We start from the raw sequence: 19,742 nt of genomic DNA, 5'->3' as shown, positions 1-19,742 counted from the left end.
CCATTTGCATTTCACTCAAAGGGACTGGCTCCATGAGGTTACTGAGTGTTTAACGAGGGTGGTAAAGCTGAGACTCATTTATGAAGGCCGGGGATTGGACCGTCCCATTCTAACAAGACAGTGATTTCTACCTTGAGGGACAGCACGGTGCTGGCCAGGTTGGTTCTCTGGATTTCCGGCACGTTGGTGGTCAGCATCTCATCTCGGTAGGCGCGTTCTGTGTACAGCCGGTAACACTTCCCTGGGCCTGTTCTCCCAGCTCTGCCAGCTCGTTGCTTTGCCTGAGCCTAGATATAAAATAGCCTATCTGTTAAACACTGCTTAACAGCACGACCCAGGAAGTCTGCCAGGGAGGGGGGCACTCAGCAACTGGCAAAATAAGAAACGGGGTTCTTTCACTCCCTTTGGGACCGTTCCCAAGACAACCAGAGCTCTTACCATCCCATCTACAATCAGTACTTTGAGGAAGTTTGTTTGAGGGAAGCAAAAACAGAGTAAATGGAAGAACAGACAAAGCATAAAACAAGGTGACAAAACACCATTCCCTCCATATGACCAAAAAGGTAGGAGCTAAATAAGTCACATTAATCACAGCGAGGATGCCTCTGCAGACACTGAAGGAAACGACAGCTCGCGTGAGATGGAGGAAGCGATCTACACAACGGTACAGTACTGATCACACAGAAAGTCTTTATTTATATGTACATATAAAGCACGGGAATGAGCCGGGCCCGGTGCGCACGCTTGTAATCCCAGAACCTGGGAGGCTGCGGGAGGGTCACGCATGTTTAAAGCCAGCCTCAGCTACTGAGTGAGGCTCTCGGGAATTTAGTGAGACCCTGTTTCCAAATAAAATATATATTTAAAAAAATAGGTCTGGGAGTGTAACATGGAGGTAGAAAAACCCCTGGGTTCCATCCTCAGTACCACAAAAATAAGAAAGATAGATAGATAGACAGACAGACAGACAGACAGACAGACAGACAGAGCGAGCGAGCTGGAATGAAATGATGGGAAGAACACCCTAAGACAGATATATATATACTTCGTACCCTAAAATATATATGTGTAACCGGGTGTGGTGGCGCACACTTGTAATCCCCGCACTTGGGAGGCTGAGACAGGAGGATCGCACGGGTTCGAAGCCAGCCTCAGCTACTTAGTGAGGCTCTCAGCAACTCAGTGAGACCCTGTTTCCAAATAAAATATAAAAAAAGTCTGGGAGTATAGCCCGGAGGTAGAAAGCCTCTGGGTCCCACCCCCAGTACCAAAAATAAAATAAAATAAAATAAAATAAAATAAAATAAAATAAAATAAAATAAAATAAAATATATATGCATATGTATTCTTTTTGTGATACTAGGGATTGATCTCAGGGGCGTTCTCCTCCAAGGTACATCTCTAGCCCTATTTTATTTTTTATTTGGAAACAGGATCTAAGTAGCTAAAGGGCTCACTAATTTGCTGAGGCTAGCCTCAAATTTGCAATCCTCCTGCCTCAGCCTCCCAAGTACTACCACACCCAGCTATAACTTTTTGATCACTAAGTCATACACTGCTCTACGAAGCAGTACCGAGCACACATGCTCAAGTCACACTTCATAGGTTCAAATCCCAACTCCATCAACTGTGTGATGCTAGGCAAGCTCCTTACCTCTCTGTGCCCAGGGTCCTACCTGTGTGAGAGGGTGCTATCACAGAGAACTGGTGCCTGTGTGAGAGGATGCTATCACAGAGAACTGGAGAGCGAGTGTCCTGAGTCACGCGTGTGAAAGCACCTATGGGCTGGGGACGCGGCTCAGCGGTAGATTTACACTGAGCATGCGCAAAGCCAGCACCAAAAGAAAGTCCCTAAGACAATGCTGGGCACTTGCTAAGTACTCTTTAAATACCGACTATTATTATTAAGTTTCAAAATGAAAGCAGCTTTATGGCTTTTAGAGATTACAAAAATAACACATGCCTGTTGTAAAAGATTAAAAAATATATAAAAGTATAAAGAAAAGAATGCACATCACCCATCAGCACAGTAACTATGAGTACCACCCAGAAAAAACCCTGGCCCACACTCAGCACCAGGCTTTCAGTCTTGGGCATGCCTTGCTCATATACACTGTGCAAAAATGCATACCATGCTTTTTTCTTTTTTTGCAGGTCTTGGGGTGGAACCCAGGGGCATTCTACCTCCAAGCTACACCCCCTGCCCTATTTTTTATCTTGAAACAGGGTCTCACTGAGTTACAAAGGGCCTCACTAAGTAGCTGAGGCTGTCTGCGAACCACAATCCTCTGGTCTCAGCCTCCCAAATGCTGGGATTACAAGTTTGTGCCATCAAGCCAGGCGTGGTGGCGCACGCTTGTAATCCCCGCGCTTGGGAGGCAGAGACAGGAGGATCGCGCAGGTTCGGAGCCAGCCGCGCGCGCTGGCTTAGGAGATCCTGTTTCCAAATAAAAATGTAAAAATAGGTCTGGGAGTGTAGCCCAGAGGTAGAAGGGCTTCCAGGAACCCCAGTACCGCAAAAAAAAAAAAAACAAGTGTGCGCCATCACGCCCGGCTCCTACCATGTATTTTTAAACAAAAACTGGATTACACCATTCGTGCTATTTTCCAGCTTGCTTTTTCTCAAATGATGTACCACAGTAAATGCTTTGTCATTAAATATAGATACACACTGAGCGTTAATGCCACATAACATCCTGTGCAGGGACATACCATATTTTATGAAGTTCTTTCCCTTTTGAAGGTTATTTAGAATTTTTTCCAGGTTTTTCCTAATTTTTTTTTTTTTTTTTTTTTTTTTGTGTGTGTGTGTGTGTGTTGGGGGAGGACTGGGGATGGAACCCAAGGACATTCTACCTCTGACCTACACCCCCAGCCCTATTTTATTTTTAGTATGAAAGAGAGTCTTAAGTGGAAGAGTCTCACTACTTGGCGAGCCTGTCCTCAAACCTGCCATCCTCACGAGCGTGTGCCACCACACCTGGCTAGGTTTCCCCTAATATAAACAATGCTCTAACTGAACACTCTTTTCCCTCATCTTTGGATATGTACTTAATCATTTCTAACTCTCAGATTTAGGCCTAGAAATGGAACTGTTAGCTTAAAGACATGAATTTAAAAAAAAAAATCTAAAAGCCAGGTGTGGTGGCACATGCCTGTAATCCCAGTCCTTGGGAAGCTGAGACAGGAGGAGCACAGGTTCGAAGCCAGCCTCAGCAACTCAGTGAGGCTCACATAAACTTAGCAAGACTCTGTTTCCAAGTAACAAAATAAAAAGGGCTGCCGAGCGCGGTGGCGCACACTTTGTAATCCCAAGACTGGAGGATTGCAGTTTGTGGACAGCCTCAGCTACTTAGTGAGGCCCTCTGCAACTCAGTGAGACTCGGTTTCAAAATAAAGAATAATAATAAAAAAAAAAAATAGGGCAGGGGCTGTAGCTTGGAGGTAAAATGCCCCTGGGTTCCATCCCCAGACCTGCAAAACATAAAAAATAAAAAGGGCTGGGGGTACAGTTCAGAGGAAGAATGTCCCTGAGTTCAATTCTCAGTACTAAAAAAAAAAAAAAAAAAAAAAAAAAAAAAAAATCCCAGCATTTGGGAGGCTGAGACAGGAGGATCACGGTTCACAGACAGGCTCAGCTACTTAGTGAGGTCCCTTGCAACTCAGTGAGACCCTGTTTCAAAATAAAGAATAAGGCCGGCGTGGTGGCGCACGCTTGTAATCCCTGCACTTGGGAGACAGAGACAGGAGGATTGCCCAGGTTTGAAGCCAGCCTCGCTGGTTTAAGAGACCCCGTTTCCAAATAAAAATATAAAATAGGTCTGGGAGTGTAGCCCAGAGGTAGAAGGGTTTCCAGGAACCCCAGTACCACAAAAAAATAAATTTTAAAAAATGAAATTAAAAAAAATAATAAAGAAAGAATAAGCCAGGTGTGGTGGCACATGTTTGTAATTCCCACGCTTGGGAGGCAGAGACAGGAGGATCGCTCAGATTCAAAGCCAGCCTCGTTGGCTTAAGAGACCCGGTTTCCAAATAAAATATAAAATAGGTCTGGGAGTGTAGCCCGGAGTTAGAAGGGTACCATCCCCAGTACCACCAAAAAAAAAAAAAAAAAAAAAAAAAAAAAAAAAAAAAAAAAAAAAAAGAATAAAAAATAGGGCTGGGGGGTATAGCTCAGAGGCTGAATGTCCCTGGGTTTCCATCCTCAGTACTGCAAAATAAATAAAGAAATAAAAAATAAAGAAAATAGGCCAGGCACGGTGGCACACGCTTGCAATCCAAGCATTCGAGAGGTGGAGACCGGACGATTGCAGTTCACAGACTGCCTCAGCTACCTAACAAGGCTCTTCGCAACTCAGTGAGACCCTGCTTCAAAAAAATAAAAAAGACTAAAAATAGGAGTGGGGTGTAGCTCAGAGGTGGAATGCCCCTGGTTTCCACCCCCATTATAGCAAAAAAAAAAAAAAAAAAAAAAAAGTTCAAGTTTCATGAGACTTCTTTTGTGTAGGGAGGTACTGGGGGTTGACCCAGGGTCATGCTACCTCCGAGCTAAACCCCAGCCCTATCTTATTTATTTATTTATTTATTTATTTATTTATTTATTTATTTATGTACTGGGGATGGAGCCCAGGGGCCTTCTACCTCTGGGCTATATCCCCAGACCTATTTTTATATTTTATTTGGAAACAGTCTCACTAAGTTGCTGAGAGCCTCACAAAGCTGCTGAGGCTGGCTTCAAACCTGCCATCCTCTTCCCTCAGCTTCCCAAGTACTGGGATTACAAGTGTACAACACCACACCTGACTTATTTCTTATTTTTGAAACAGGGTCTAAGTTGCTGAAAGCCTAAATTGGTGAGGCTGTCTTCAAACCTGTGATCCTCCTGTCTTAGCCTCCCAAGTTCTGGGATTATAAGCATGTTCTACCACGCCTGGCTCATTTTAATGTTAAAACATACTCTAAAGATGTGGTGGCGCATCCTTGTAATCCCAGGACTTGGGAGGCTGAGGCAGGAGAATTGCAGGTTCCTGGCCAGCCTCAGCTACTTAGTGAGGTCTTCTGCAACTTAGTGAGACCTTGTTTCAAATAAAGAATAAAGAAACCAGGCCTGTGGTGCATGCTCATAATCCCAGTACTTGGGAGGCTGAAAGGAGGCTCCAGATTCCAAGCCAGCCTCAGCACTTTAGCAAGGCTCTCCAAATTAGTGAGACCCTGTTTCCAAATAAAATATAAAATAAATCTGAGGGTGTAGCCTGAAAGTAGAAGGCCTCTGGTTCCATCCCCAGTACCACCAAAAAAAAAAAAAAAAAAAAAAATAGGGCTGGGATGTAGCTCGAGAGTAGAACGCTCCTGGGTTCAATCCCAAGTACTGCAAAAAACAAAACAAACTATTAAATATTACAAAAAGACCAAGTGTGGTGACAAACGCCTGTCATCTCTGTACTTGGGAGGTGAGACAGGAAGAGAGAAGGTTCAAAGACAGCCTCAGCAAGCAGGAAGACTCTCATCAACCTAGCGAAACCCTAATTCCAAATAAGAAAATAAAACTGGGCTGGGAATGTAGCTTGAATGCCTCTACATTCAATCTCCAGTACCACAGAAAATAAAATAAAGATTACAAAAACAAGCTGGGGGGTAATTGGAGGTTTAGATAGGATGGAAGTTTGAGGTTAGCCTTACCAGCTAAGCAGGACCCTTAAAACTTAGCCAGACCCTTTTTCAAAATAAAAATATAAAGGGCTGAGAGTGTATCTCAAAGGTAGAATGCCTGTAGGTTCAATTTTCAGGTCTAAAACAACAACAAAACCCCACCAACAGAAAACAAGCAAACCAATAAAGTCCAAAATACGGAACCATAAAACAAAAACAAACAAACAAAAACAGTTTTTAAAGCTTTCAGAAAGTTTTTAACCAGGGGTTTTCAAGAAAAGCCTTAAAAGAAGCCACATACCTGAGATATAGGTGTCACCACAAGCTGGTCGATCCCTGTCTTAGAATTGTAAACTTTCTGCTTCACAAATCCAGGGTCCACCACGTAGTAGATGCCATCGATGGTCAGTGATGTTTCTGCAATGTTGGTGGCAATCACAACCTGTGGGCAAGAGAGGCACAGCTGGAATGAGCTTAGGCCTGAACCGCAACTTGGAAACTCACACAGCTGCCCAGGACAGCATGGGGCTCTCCCCCTCTCCAGCTGGTTAGGCCTCCAATGGGCAGCAAAGGGGGTGGGTGTCTTCGCCTGATGGGTCAGGCTGGAGAGTAGGTGGTGCCTGAGTGAAGAAGCTGGACAGGAAAGAGCTAAGGCGATGGCAGCCAATTTCATTTGGTGCAAATGGCTACATATCTCATTGTCTAGATCCAATGTTGATTGCTACAATTTTAATTTTCTCGCACCCTGGGAAAGCAGAGATTTCCTGGCATCACATGTGCCAGTGCGAAATGAGATTTTTCTTCCCCCCACCGAGACATCTGGTCTACATAATGGGCTGTTCGTATATGTGGAACAAGAGGGAGATTGTTTTTTTGTGGGTTTTTTTTCCCTGATCATAAAATGAACCACGAAGCAACAAAGGAATTTCACGGTTTGTGTGTGCAGCAGTATATGTGATCTAGAAGATTATTGCTCTCAGCTTGGCTCTGCCACTGTTCTTCCACCCAGAGGTTTAGCTCATAAAACACAACAGCTTGGAAAAATCATTGCTAGGAGGCACCAAAATATCTCTCATCATGCTAACATCTTACTGGCCCTGAACAGTTTCTACCTGCAACAAAGCTGCACCTGTCCTTAGAAACAAGTCTAACTAACCATCAGAAACAGAACAGAGGAAGAGCCGCCACCTTCCCCTTCACACCTGCTCCTCCCCTGTGCTGACCTGCCCAGTGCCGTCTTCCAATCAAATGCCCAGCTCAGAAACCTGGAACATGCCTGACTTTCTGCTCAACCTTCTCCCTCCCCGCCCAGCACCTACCATGCCTTGCCTAATTGTGCTCTTTCTTTCATCTGTCTCTACTCCCCGACCTATACCCAAGAAAAAAGAAAACATATGTCCACACAAAAATTTGCAAACAGGTGGTGCATGCCTGTAATCTGAGCTACTCTAGAGGCTAAAGTACAACAATCACAAGTTTTAGATCAGTCTGGGCAACTCAGACTCTATCTCAAAATATTTATATTTTACTTTAGTACTGAGCATTGAACCCAGGGCATTCTACGTGAGTTATACCCCCAGCCCCTCTTATTTATTTTTGTGTATGATGGTGCTGGGGATTGCTATGTATGTATGGTGCTAGGGGAATTCTACCTCCAAGCTACACCCCCATCCAAATAGATTAGAGAGATTAAATAAGATAAATTTATTTATTTGTTTATTTATTTATTTGGAACAGGGTCTCACTAAGTTGCTAAGAGCCTTGCTAAGCTACTGAGACTGGCTTTGAACTTGTCATCCTCCTGTTTCAGCCTCCCATGTAGTGGATTACAGGAGTGTGCCACCAGGCCCAGATTATTTTTTATTTTTAAATAGGGTCTTATAAGTTGCCGAGGATCTTACTAAGTTGCTGAAGCTGACCTTAGACCTGCATTCCTCCTGTCTCTGACCCCCCAAGCATTAAGATTACAGGTATAAACCAACAAAATTGGCTTTTTCTTTCTTTTTAGTACTGGGTTTTTTGTTTTGTTTTGCGATACTGAGGATGAAACCCAGGGACCCAGGGTCATTCTACCTCTGAGCTACACCCCTAGTCCTATTTTTATTATTATTCTTTATTTTGAAACAGGGTCTTACAAGTTGTGGAGGGCCTCACTCAGTAGCTGAGGCTGGCCATGAACCTGCGATCCTCCTGTCTCAGCCTCCCAAGTACTAGGATTACAAGTGTCCGCCACCAGGCCAGACTTCATACTAGGGATTGAACCATATGAGCTATAACCCTAACCCTATACTTTTTCTTTCCTTCTTTGAAACAGGATCTTGCTAAGTTGCTGAAGCTGGGCTTGAACCAATGATCCTTCTGTCTCAGACTCCCAAGTACCGACTAGGATTATAGACATATGCCACTCTGCCAGCTTGGCTTCTTTTTTAAAGACCTGAAACAATGCCGGGCGTGGTGGCGCACGCTTGTAATCCCAGCATTCGGGAGGCTGAGACCTGGAGGATCGCGGTTCGCGGACAGCCTCAGCTACTTAGTGAGGCCCTCTGCAACTCAGTGAGACCCGGTTTCAAAATAAAGAATAAAAAATAGGGCAGGGGGTATAGCTTGGGGGTCAAAAGCCCCTGGGTTCCATCCCCAGACCCGCAAAAAATAAATAAATAAATAAATAAATAAATAAATAAATAAATAAAGACCTGAAACAAGGTCTTGCTAAACTGCTGAGGCTTGAGCTGGGCATGGTGGCACACGCTTGTAATCCCAGCATTTGCGAAGCTGAGATAGGAGGGCTGCGGCTCACGACCAGCCTCAGATACTTAGTGAGGCCCTTTGCAAATCAATGAGACCCTGTTTCAAAATAAAGAATAAAAAGAATAGGCCGGGAGTGGTGGCGCAAGCTTGGGAGGCAGAGACAAGAGGATCGCACATGTTCGAAGCCAGCCTCGCTGGTTTAAGAGACCCTGTTTAAAAAAAAATAAAAATAAAAATAAAAATAAAAATAAAAAAAAATATATATATATATATATAATATTATATATATAAAGAGGTCTGGGAGTATAACCTGGAGATAGAAGGGTTCCAACCCCAGTACCACCATTTTAAAAAAAAAAAAAAGGGCTGGGGGTGAAGCTCGGAAGTAGAATGCCCCTGGGTTCCATTCCCAGTACTGCAAAATAAACAAATAAATAAATAAATAAAATAAATTGCTGAGGCTGCCCTTGAACATGATCCTTTTGGCCCAGCCTCTCAAGTACTGGAATGCAAGCGTACAACACCATGCCTGGCTTCAAAATTTAAAAGAAATTTTTTTTGGAGGTACTGGGGATGGAGGGCATTCTACCTTCAAGCTACATGCCCAGTCCTATTTTTTAGTCTTCTCATTTTTTTTTAAACAGGATCTCACTGAGTTGCAAAGGGCCTCACTAAGTAGCTGAGACTGTCTGAGAACTGTGATCCTCCCGACTGCTGGGATTACAAGTGTGCGCCACCACACCCAACCAAAATAAAAATTTTTAAAGGGCCAGAGACATAGCGCAGTGGAAGAGCACTTGCTTGCTTACTTGGCATGTGTGAGGTCCCAGGTCAAATTCCCAATAAATAAATAAATAAATAAATAAATACATAGTAAACAAATGTTCACAGCACCATTACTCATAAGCTCTAAAGTTGAAACAACCCAAATGTCTATCAGCTGAAGAATGTACATTCCCACAATAGTATGAATATAGCACTGAGCAATAATAAAGAAATAAGTATTTACATATATTACAATGTAGCTAAACCTTGAAAATACCCTAAAAGAAGCCAGTTACTAAGAACCATATGCCTAGCATCTGTCAAGCCCTGTGTTCAATCCCCATTCCAAAAAAATATTTTTGTCAAATGTGTTTGAATTAAGATATGCTAAAAACTCAGATTTGATCATTAGATGTTGTATGTACCTACAACATCTAGTATCACACAAGACTCCATAAATATTTACAATTATATGTTAACTTTTTTAAAAAGTCAAGTGAACTGCAGGGTGTGGTGGCACACACTTGTAATCCCAGCATTTGAGAGGCTGAGACTGGAGGATCGCGGTTCGCGGACAGCCTCAGCTACTTAGTGAGGCCCTCTGCAACTCAGTGAGACCCTGCTTCAAAATAAAGAATAAAAAATAGGGCAGGGGGTGTAGCTCGGAGGTCGAATGCCCCTGGGTTCCATCCCCAGACCCACAATAAATAAATAAATAAATAAATAAATAAATAAATAGTCAAATGAAGAAACAGAGGAGAGGACAAGTCATATAAAAGATCCCTGGTCCTAAATAAAGGTTGAACCAGCCCCTAAAACACAGCACACAGACATGGTGGCATACACTTGTAATCCCAGTACTATTCTCTGGATTGCAGGTTCAAGGGCAGCCTCAGCAATTTAGCAAGACCTTGTTTCAGATCTTTAAAAAAAAGCCAAGCTGGGCATAGTGGTATATGTCTATAATCCCAGTCAGTACTGGGAGGCTGAGACAGGAGGATCACTGGTTCAAGGCAGCCTCAGCATCTGAGCAAGATCCTGCTTCAAAGAAGGAAAAAAATTATAGGGTTGGGGGTATAGCTCGTATGGTTCAATCCCCAGTACTAAACTAGGCATCATGGCGCACACTCGTAATCTCAGCACCTGGGAGGCTGAGACAAGAAGACTGCAGGTTTGCAGCCAGCCTCAGCTACTTAGTGGGGCTCTCCACAACTTAGAGAGACTCTGTTTCAAAAATAAAGAATACAGTTGGGCATGGTGGCGCACGCTTGTAATCCCCGCGCTTGGGAGGCAGAGACAGGAGGATCACACAGGTTCAAAGCCAGCCTTGCTGGCTTAAGAGACACTGCTTCCAAATTAAAAATATAAAAATAGGTCTGGGAGTGTAGCTCGGAGGTAGAAGGGTTCCATCTCTAGTACCACCATTAATTAATTAGTTAATTAATTAATTAATTTTAAAAATAGGGCTGGGGATGAGATTGGAGGTAGAATGTCCCTGGGTTCAATCTCCAGTATTGCAAAAAAACAAAAACAAAACAAAAAAACAAAAACAAAAAAACACAGCACACAAGATTCACTGAACTCTAAGCAGGCCCCAGGCCAGCTGGATGCACATACCACATGCTTTCGGGGCGCATGGAGCAGCTTCTTTTTAGCCCACTGTTACCTTTCGGCTGCCAGGAGGAGCTGGGTCAAAGATTCGGGTCTGCATCTCACTGGGAAGAGCAGAGTATACAGGGAGGATAATCAACTCTGGAACGTCAGGTCCCAGGGATTTCATTCTTTCATACAGGATCTCACAAGCAGTATCGATTTCTTCCTGACCAGTCAAGAAGACCAATATATCACCTATGAAGAGAATAGAACATTTATTGTTTTATTCTGTGTGTATATTGTAATTTTTTCTTTTTCTTTTTTTTTGTGGTACTGGGGGTGGGATCCAGAGGCTTTCTACCTCTGGGCTATACTCCCAGACCTTTTTTATTTTTTTTTTTAAATTTGGAAACAGGGTCTCACTAAGTTGCTGAGAGCCTCACTAAGTAGCTGAGGCTGGCTTCGAACCTGTGCGATCCTCCTGTCTCAGCCTCCCAAGCGCAGGGATTACAAGCATGCGCCACCACGCCCGGCTAATTTTTTCTTTTTAAATAAGACAGTGGTGCTATGTTGCTCAGGCTGGCCCCAAACTTATTTTAGGCGTCCCAAGTAGCTGGGACTACAGCATTCAGAGTGAGTGAGAGTGTGTGTGTGTGTGTGTGTGTGTGTGTGTGTGTGTGTGTGTGTGTGTGTGTGTGTGTGTTACTAGGGATTGAACTCAGGGGCATATTCTGCTGCTGAGCTGCATCACCAGCTTTGTTTTTGTTGTACTAGGAATGGAACCCAGGAGCCATCTACCTCCGAGCTACACCCCCAGCCCTGATTTTTATTCTTTATTTTGAAACAGGGTCTCACTGAGTTGCAAAGGGCCTAAGTAGCTAAGGCTGGCTGCGAACTGCGATCCTCCTGTCTCAGCCTCCCAGATGCTGGGATTACAAGTGTGTTCCACCACGCTCAGCTTCAAACATGCACTCTTGAGACATGAGAAACATCAATAACTTTTTTTGTCAGTACTAGGGATGGAACCCAGGGCATCCTACCTCTAAGCTATACCCCCAGCCCTATTTTTTATTTTGAAAGAGGGTCTCACTAAGTTGCAGAGGGCCTAAGTAGCTGGGGCTATCCATGAACCTGAGATATTCCTGTCTCAGCCTCCTGAATGCTGGGATTACAAGCATGACCACCATGCCCAACTAGTAACTTATTGATTTAGGTACTGGGGAATGAACCTAGGGGCATAGCCCCAATCCTTTTTATGTTTTCTTTTAAAATAGTCTCACTAATTGCTGAGGGTCTTGCTAAATTGCTGAAGTTGGTCTCAAATCTGTGATCCTCCTCTATCAGCCTCCTGAGTACTAAGATTATAGGCAGCCACCATGCCTGGCAAGGCACCACTGTTTAAAAGGCATTTTTGAAAAGATTCACAAAAAGGATACTCACATCAGGGTTTTTGACCTAAGAGAAAAAAAAATATTCTCTTTCCCCTCACCTGGTGGCTCTGTCAAGTGGATCTGCATGACAGTGATCAGGCTGGCATCCAGATAATCCGTCTCGGGCTCCTTTGTGTACAGTATTTCCACTGGGTACGTTCGACCTGGGATGGTGAAGATGGGAGCTTCATAGAAGTACTGGGAAAACTTCACTGCATCCAGTGTGGCTGAAGTGACGATCAGTTTCATGTCCTGCCGTTTTTGAACCGTCTAAAGGGAAATGCAGTGTGGCTTACTAAAAAGGACCACCAGACATCAGTTTTTAACAGGTGAAGGGTCCCTAAAGACCACCTCATTACCTTTTTCAGCAACCCAAAGAGCACATCGGTGTGAATTGTCCTCTCGTGCGCCTCGTCCAACATGATGATGGCGTACTGAGTGAGGTCGGGGTCAATCAGGCACTCTCTGAGCAACATGCCGTCCGTCATGTATTTGATGACTGTCTCCGGGCTCGTGCAGTCTTCAAACCGAATGGTGTAGCCCACCTAAAGCAGAGCAGAAGTGGAACCCAAGGCACAAATTTCCCCTTTTTGTATCATCAGACAAGATTTCAACCCAGTCACACTGGCACTCATATCTACAAAGAATTAGAGTTGGGTGCAAGCCTAAAATTCTAGTACTTAGGAGGCTAAGACAGTAGGATCACGGGTTCAAGGCCAGCCTCAGCAACTTAGTGAGACTGTTTCAAAATATAAAAGTAAGCTGGGTGTGGTGGCACACGCTTGTAATCCCAGCATTCAGGAGGCTGAGACCAGATGATCATGGTTCGTGGACAGCCTCAGCTACTTAGTGAGGCCCTCCGCAACTTAGTGAGACCATTTCAAAAATAAAGAATAAAAAAAAAAAATAGGACAGGGGGTTTAGCTCGGAGGTCGAATGCCCCTGGATCCATGCCCGGATTCAAAAAATAAATAAAAATAAAAATAAAAGCCGGGCGTGGTAGCACACGCCTGTAATCCCCGCACTTGGGAGGCTGAGACAGGAGGATCGCACAGGTTCGAAGCCAGCCTCAGCTACTTAGTGAGGCTCTCATCAACTTAGTGAGACCCTGTTTCCAAATAAAGTATAAATAGGTCTGGGAGTATAGCCCGGAGGTAGAAAGCCTCTGGGTTCCACCCCAGTACCACCAAAAAATAAATAAATAAATAAATAAATAAATAAATAAAATAAAATAAAAATAAATAAAAATAAAAAGGACTGGGGGTGTAGTTCAGTGGTATAGTGCTCCTGGGTTCAATCCCTAGTCCCCCCAAAGAAATTTTAAAAAGAAATAGATGGAAATTTGACCAAGATATACAGGGATTTCTTTTAGTAAAGTATGCCTTGGACTTGACTCTTAAGAGAGCAATGATAACAAGGAAACCTCTCTCAAGAGAAATCTGAAAGAGCGAGTATTATTCTTATTTTATATTAAGGGATCTGGCCCATTATATTTTTCTTCTGGCATTTCCAGAACAGCTTTGCTAACCACCTACCTCTTGACCTAAGCAACAACCAAATTCCTCCGACACACGTTTGGCCACAGACATGGCTGCCACTCTTCTGGGCTGAGTACACCCAATCTTGCCCCTGGAAGTATAGCCTGCCTCCGCCAGGTACTGCGTGATCTGTGTCGTCTTCCCAGATCCTGTCTCTCCAATAACAATCAGAATCTGATTGTCATGGACAGCCTGAAAGTAACAGAATATAAATATGGTCATTAAAATCTGCCGCATTACTATGAAGTAAAATAAAAGCTTATGTTCTAATAATAAGTGAGAAGAAAGAACACACACACAGTTAAAGAATTCAACAGTAAATTTTAAATAGATATAAGAAGATTTTATCCCATCGCCATTCCCAAATCTCTAATACCTCTCTCCCCAAAATTATCTATTTGTTATTTCTTTTCTTTTATTTCTTTTTTTTGTGTGTGATACTGGGGATGGAACCCAGGGGCATGCTACCTCCAAGAGGCACCCCAACCCTATTTTTTATTCTTTATTTTTTTTGTTGTTGTTGTTTGTTTTTTACGGTACTGGGGATAGAACCCAGAGGCATTCTTCCTCTGAGCTACATTTCCAGTCCTATTTTTTGTTGTTATTGTTCTTATTCTTTATTTTGAAACAGGGTCTCACTGAGTTGCAGAGGGCCTCACTAAGTAGCTGAGGCTGTGCTTGAACCACAATCCTCCTGTCTCAGCCTCCCAAATGCTGGGATTACAAGCGTGCGCCACCACGCCCAACTCTATTTGTTATTTCTAATTTGCCACATGTTACTATGAAGTAAAATAAGTGCTTATGTTCTGACAATAAATGAGAAGAAAGGAACACACACATAGTTATAGAATTCAATAGTAAATTTTAAACAAATATAAGAAGTTGTTTTTTTTTGTGTGTGTGTGGTACTGGGGATGGAACCCAGGGGCAGTCTACCTCTGAGCTACACCCTCAGCTCTATTTTTTTTTTTTAGTTTTGAAATGAGGTCTCACTAAGTTGCGGAGGCCTCACTAAGTGGCTGAGGCTGGCTGCGAACCTGCGATCCTCCTGTCTCAGCCTCCCAAGTACTGGGATTACAAGCGTGCGCCACCACGCACAGCATCCAACTACTTTCAATTGTAAAAAGCGATCCCTCAGCGCCTCTCTGCCCCTTGTCACCAACACATCATAAAAGGGTTTCCTACCTGGACCAGCTGCTCCTTCAGTTTGTAGATGGGCAGGCTCTCCCTCTGCTCCAGGATTGACATCTGGGTCTTTTTTCCATAAGAAGCTTTATTGCCTCCAAAGGCATGCTTCTTCCACTCAGGAATGTCACTGGGCATCATCCCAATGCCCCTCATGTTGGCAGCAATCTGCCTTCCTTCCGCTGGAAAGGTAAACAGGTGACTGAGTACTGTCCTCAGGCTACTTACAGCTACACCAGAGGAGTCACTGAAACAGCAGGTGGGCACCACATGTGTTTGGCCTGATCCTTAATCAACAGCACTCAGAGCCAGGAGTGGTGGTGCACGTCTGTAAACCCAGAACTTACTTAGAAGGTTCAAAGCCAACCCCAGGAACTTAACAAGGCCTTCGACAACTTAGTAAGACCCTGTTTCAAACTAAAACACTAAAAATAATAATAGGGCTGGGGATATAGCTGAGAGGTATTGACCCTGGGTTCAATTCCCAGTACCATAAAAGGGAAGGGGGGAAAACAGTACTAAGAGAAACAAATTAGTGTGAAGAAAATATGGGAGAGGAAATAGAGAACAAGAAAAGAGACCCTAACAAGTGATGCTATTTGTTTGGAAACGGTCTCACGAGATTGCTAACATCTTGTCAAATTGCTGAGGCTGGCCTCAAAACTGCGATCCTCCTGTACAGCCTCCCGAGTCCTGGGATTACAGGCATGTGCCACCATGCCTGGCTCTGGAACATTTCTAATTTTAATTTTATTTTTTGTTTATTTATTTTTTTGTGTGGTGCTGGGGATTGAATCCAGGGGACATTCTACCTCCGAGCTATGCTCCCAGTCCAATTTTTTATTCTTTATTTCGAAACAGGGTCTCACTAAGTTGCTGAGGCTAGCTGTGAACGCTGATCCTCCTGTCTCAGCCTCCCCAGTACTGGGATTACGAGCAAGTGCCAACACACCTGGGTGGAACTTTTTAAAAATAACTGATTTATTGAGATACTGAGATGTTCACATACTATACCATCTTTTTGGGTGTATAAAACTAGGAATTAAACTCAGGGACATTCTACCTCTGAGCTATACCCCCAGCCCTATTTTATTTTTTTATTTTGATACAGGGTTTTGCTAACTTGCCAAAGCTAGCTTTGAACATACAAAACTCCTGTCTCAGCCTCACGAGTACTGGAATTACAACTGTGTGCCACCACGCCCGGCTGCAAGGCTCAGATGTCTTAAAAAGGCCCAGAGCCCCTCCAAGAGTCTTACCATCAGGCAGAGGGTCAACCCAGTGTTTGTTGAGTCCCATGGGAATAGAGTCCATCTCAGCCTCCCGCTGGGCCTGCTTGAGCTCCCGCCTTTCCTTGGCCAAGGCACTCTGCATCATGGCTGCTTGGGAGAGGGAGCCATCTGGGTTCTAGAGCATCAGAGGAGAAAGCAACATGCGTTAAATACCCAAGAAATACAATGGAGATGTTAAGCCACTATAATAAAACATGCGGCTCCAGCTGGAGTATGTTCCTATCAATATACCAGATCACATGAAAGAAACGGATAAACTGTAGCACACACAGACCAAATGAAAGATCATTAAAGGAACTGGGATGAGAACCCGGGAGAGTTAGAAATAGTGCTGCCTTTAAATGTATGAAGGACGTAGAGATGGGGAAGAATTCTTCCATATAACCCTAAAGACTAAAATTAAGACCAGTGTGGGTGCCTCAGTGAGGCAGATTTCAGCTCCACCTAAAGATCAGATCCATCTACAGATGGACTGTGCTTCCCTAAGAGTTCCCTGTCACTAATGACAGCGAGCAGTGTGAGGTGACCACATGGGACGAACGCTGCAGAAGCACCGCATGAGTGGATTCGAAGCATTCTATGGCAGCTTCTTTCCAATACTGAAAATGTCACAGCCAGACGTGGTGGCGCACACTTGCAATCCCAGTACTTGGGAGGCTGAGACAGAAGGATCACAGGTTCACGGCCAGCCTCAGCTACTTGGTGAGGCCCCCTGCACCTTAGTGAAGACCCTGTTTCAAAATAAAGAATAAAAAATGGGGCTAGGGATGTAGCTCAGAGGTAGAATGCCCCTGGGTTCAATCCCAGTACTGCAAAAATGAATAAATACATAAAATTTCACAACCATTCTACAGATTCTGGTTTGCATGCATTCTCCTTACAGTTCTTCTTACAGCTCATAGCTTTTTTTTACTCTGTGTGTGTGTGTGTGTGTGTGTCTGTGTGTCTGTGTTGGGAATTGAACTCAGAGGAATTCTATCTCCGAGCCACACCCCCAGCCCTATTTTTCATTCTTTATTTTGAAACAGGGTCTCACTGAGTTGCAGAGGGCCTCACTACGTAACTGAGGCTGTCCACGAACCACGATCCTGCTGTCTCAGCCTCCCAAATGCTGGATTACAAGCGTGCGCCACCACACCCAGCCAGCTCATAGCTTTCTAAGAGGGCCAGCTTCAACTAGTCAAGTGAACCCTTGAAAACTGTCTTTGAACTGGGTGCAGTGGAGCAGCTGTGATCACTTGGGAAGCTGAGGCAGGAGGATCACAGTTTCAAGACCAGCCTGAGCAACTTTTTGACACCGTTTGAAAACAAACAAACAAAAAAATGTCGGGCATGGTGGCACACACCTGTAATCCAGTATTTTGGGGGCTCAGACAGGAGAACCACAGGTTCAAGGCCAGAATAAGCAATTTAGTGAGGTTCTCAGAACTAAATGAAACCATGTTTCTAAATAAAAAATAAAATAGAGCTTGAGGTATAGCTCAGAAGTAGAATGCCCCTGGGTTCAATCTCTAGTACCACACACATTAAATAAATAAAATAAAATGGCTTGGGGGACATCTCAAGGATAGAATACTTCTGAGTTCAGCCGGGCGTGGTGCCGCACACTTGTAATCCTAGCACTGGGAGGCTGAGATGTTCAAAGCCAGCCTCAGCTACTTAGGCCCTTTGCAACTCAGACTGTTTCAAAATAAAGAATAAAAAATAGGGCTGGGGGTGTCGCTCAGAGGTAGAATACCCCTGGGTTCCATCCCCAGTACTGCAAAAAAAAAAAAAAAAAAAGAATAAAAAATAGGACTGGGAATGTAGGTAGCTCAGAGCTAGCAGGCCCCTGGGTTCAACAAAAAAAAAAAAAAAAAAAAAAAAAAACCTAAAACACTTCCTATCTTAAGCAGTTTGCACTCTGATTACACACATGTAATAACCTGACCTGTTACTTTTAGGAAAGAAGCCCACTGGACATGTCCCGGGTTCGCCCCAGCTCTCCTCACCTTAACGATCTTAATGGGGCTCATATCCATGCTTTGCTTGGTATGCCCTCTCAGGAATGGAGGCTCTTCCTCAACCAGTTCGATCTCAAGGTCCTCATCTAAAAGTCCCAAGAAAAGAAGAGTCAGCCATAATCAAAAGAGAAATGACCCATCATTTTCATCCAATGAAAATGAGGGTCAATAATCATCATCAAAAATTGCTTCCACCCAGGCGTAGTGGCACACACTTGTGATCTCAGTACTTGGGAAGCCTGCAGGTTCGAAGTCAGCCTCAGCTACTTAGCGAGGCTCTCAGCAACTGAGTGAGACCCTGTTTCCAAATAAAGTATGAAACAGGTCTGGGAGCATAGCCCAGAAGTAGAAAGCCCGTGGGTTCTATCCCCAGTATCATACACACACACACACACACACATACACACACACACACACTGCTTCCTTGCTGGGTTTGGGGGCAAGGACCTATAAACCCAACAACCTGGGAGGCTGAGGCAGGAGGATCATAAGTTCAAGGCTAGGTTCAGCAACTAAGCAAAATCCTGTCTTAAAACATAAAAATGATTGGGGAGTAGCTGAGTGATAGACAGCCCTGGGTTAAATCCCTAGGACTGCAAAACAAACAAAAAAAGCTTTCCAGGCCAGGACAGAAATGCAAGTGAAGCTAACACAGGTGTTTACTTTACCTCCTGTAGGTCCAAGCCAATTCTTTTTTTTGGTGGTACTGGGGGTGGAACCCAGAGGCTTTCTACCTCCGGGCTATACTCCCAGACCTTTTTTTTAATATATATATTTTATTTGGAAACAGGGTCTCACTAGGTTGCTGAAAGCCTCACTAAGTAGCTGAGGCTGGCTTTGAACCCGTGTGATCCTCCTGTCTCAGCCTCCCAAGAGCGGGGATTACAAGTGTGAGCCACCACGCCCAGCTAGGCCCAAGCCATTTCTAGGGCCTTTGTGCTTTAGCCCAAAAACTGAGAAGCCAGGCCTGGTGGCACATACTTGTAATCCCAGTACTTGGGAGGCTGAAACAGGAGGACTGCAGACTCGAGGACAGCCTCAGCAACTGGTAAGCCTCATCAACCTAACGAGACCCTGTTTACAAATAAAAGTAAAACAGAGCTGGGAGTGTACGTCAAAAGTAGAACACCTCTGAACTCAATCCCCAAATCCCCAGTAAAACACACACACACACACACACACACACACACACACACACACACACGATAAGAACTGCTTTCAAAAGAAGTTAAAACTAAGGAAAAGTTGCTATTCTAAATGGTATTAAGGAGGCCGGGTGTGATGGCACATGCTTGTAATCCTCGCACTTGGGAGGCTGAGACAGGAGGATCACATAGGTTCAAAGCCAGCCTCAGCTACTTAGTGAGGCTCTCAGCAACTTAGTGAGACCCTGTTTCCAAATAAAAATATAAAATAGGTCTGAGAATATAGCCCAGAGGTAGAAAGCTTCTGGGTTCCACCCCCAGTACCACCAAAAAATATAAATAAGTAAATGGTATTAAGGCATTTGTCATCCAATTTCATTATGGAATAATTCTT

At 44.0% G+C, this 19,742-nt stretch overlaps 1 protein-coding gene across 2 annotated transcripts in view; it reads right to left on the bottom strand.

Moving 5' to 3' along the window:
* DHX8 (DEAH-box helicase 8) overlaps positions 1-19,742 on the bottom strand; it is a gene marked incomplete at both ends in the record, with an annotated part of 38,915 nt that overhangs the window by 5,361 nt on the left and 13,812 nt on the right. For both annotated transcript variants that reach the window (XM_080713236.1, XM_080713237.1), the window contains 9 exons: positions 132-287; positions 5,951-6,091; positions 10,829-11,010; positions 12,245-12,455; positions 12,545-12,730; positions 13,721-13,915; positions 14,909-15,090; positions 16,168-16,315; positions 18,192-18,289. In XM_080713236.1, coding sequence (XP_080569362.1) covers positions 132-287; positions 5,951-6,091; positions 10,829-11,010; positions 12,245-12,455; positions 12,545-12,730; positions 13,721-13,915; positions 14,909-15,090; positions 16,168-16,315; positions 18,192-18,289 — 1,499 coding nt within the window. The remainder of the gene's footprint in view (positions 1-131; positions 288-5,950; positions 6,092-10,828; positions 11,011-12,244; positions 12,456-12,544; positions 12,731-13,720; positions 13,916-14,908; positions 15,091-16,167; positions 16,316-18,191; positions 18,290-19,742) is intronic.

Source organism: Muscardinus avellanarius, assembly GCF_963383645.1.
Source record: "Muscardinus avellanarius genome assembly, chromosome: 16".
Lineage (NCBI taxonomy): Eukaryota > Metazoa > Chordata > Mammalia > Rodentia > Gliridae > Muscardinus > Muscardinus avellanarius.
Note: the sequence above shows the minus strand (reverse complement) of the source record. Positions and strands in the feature narration are given on the sequence as shown.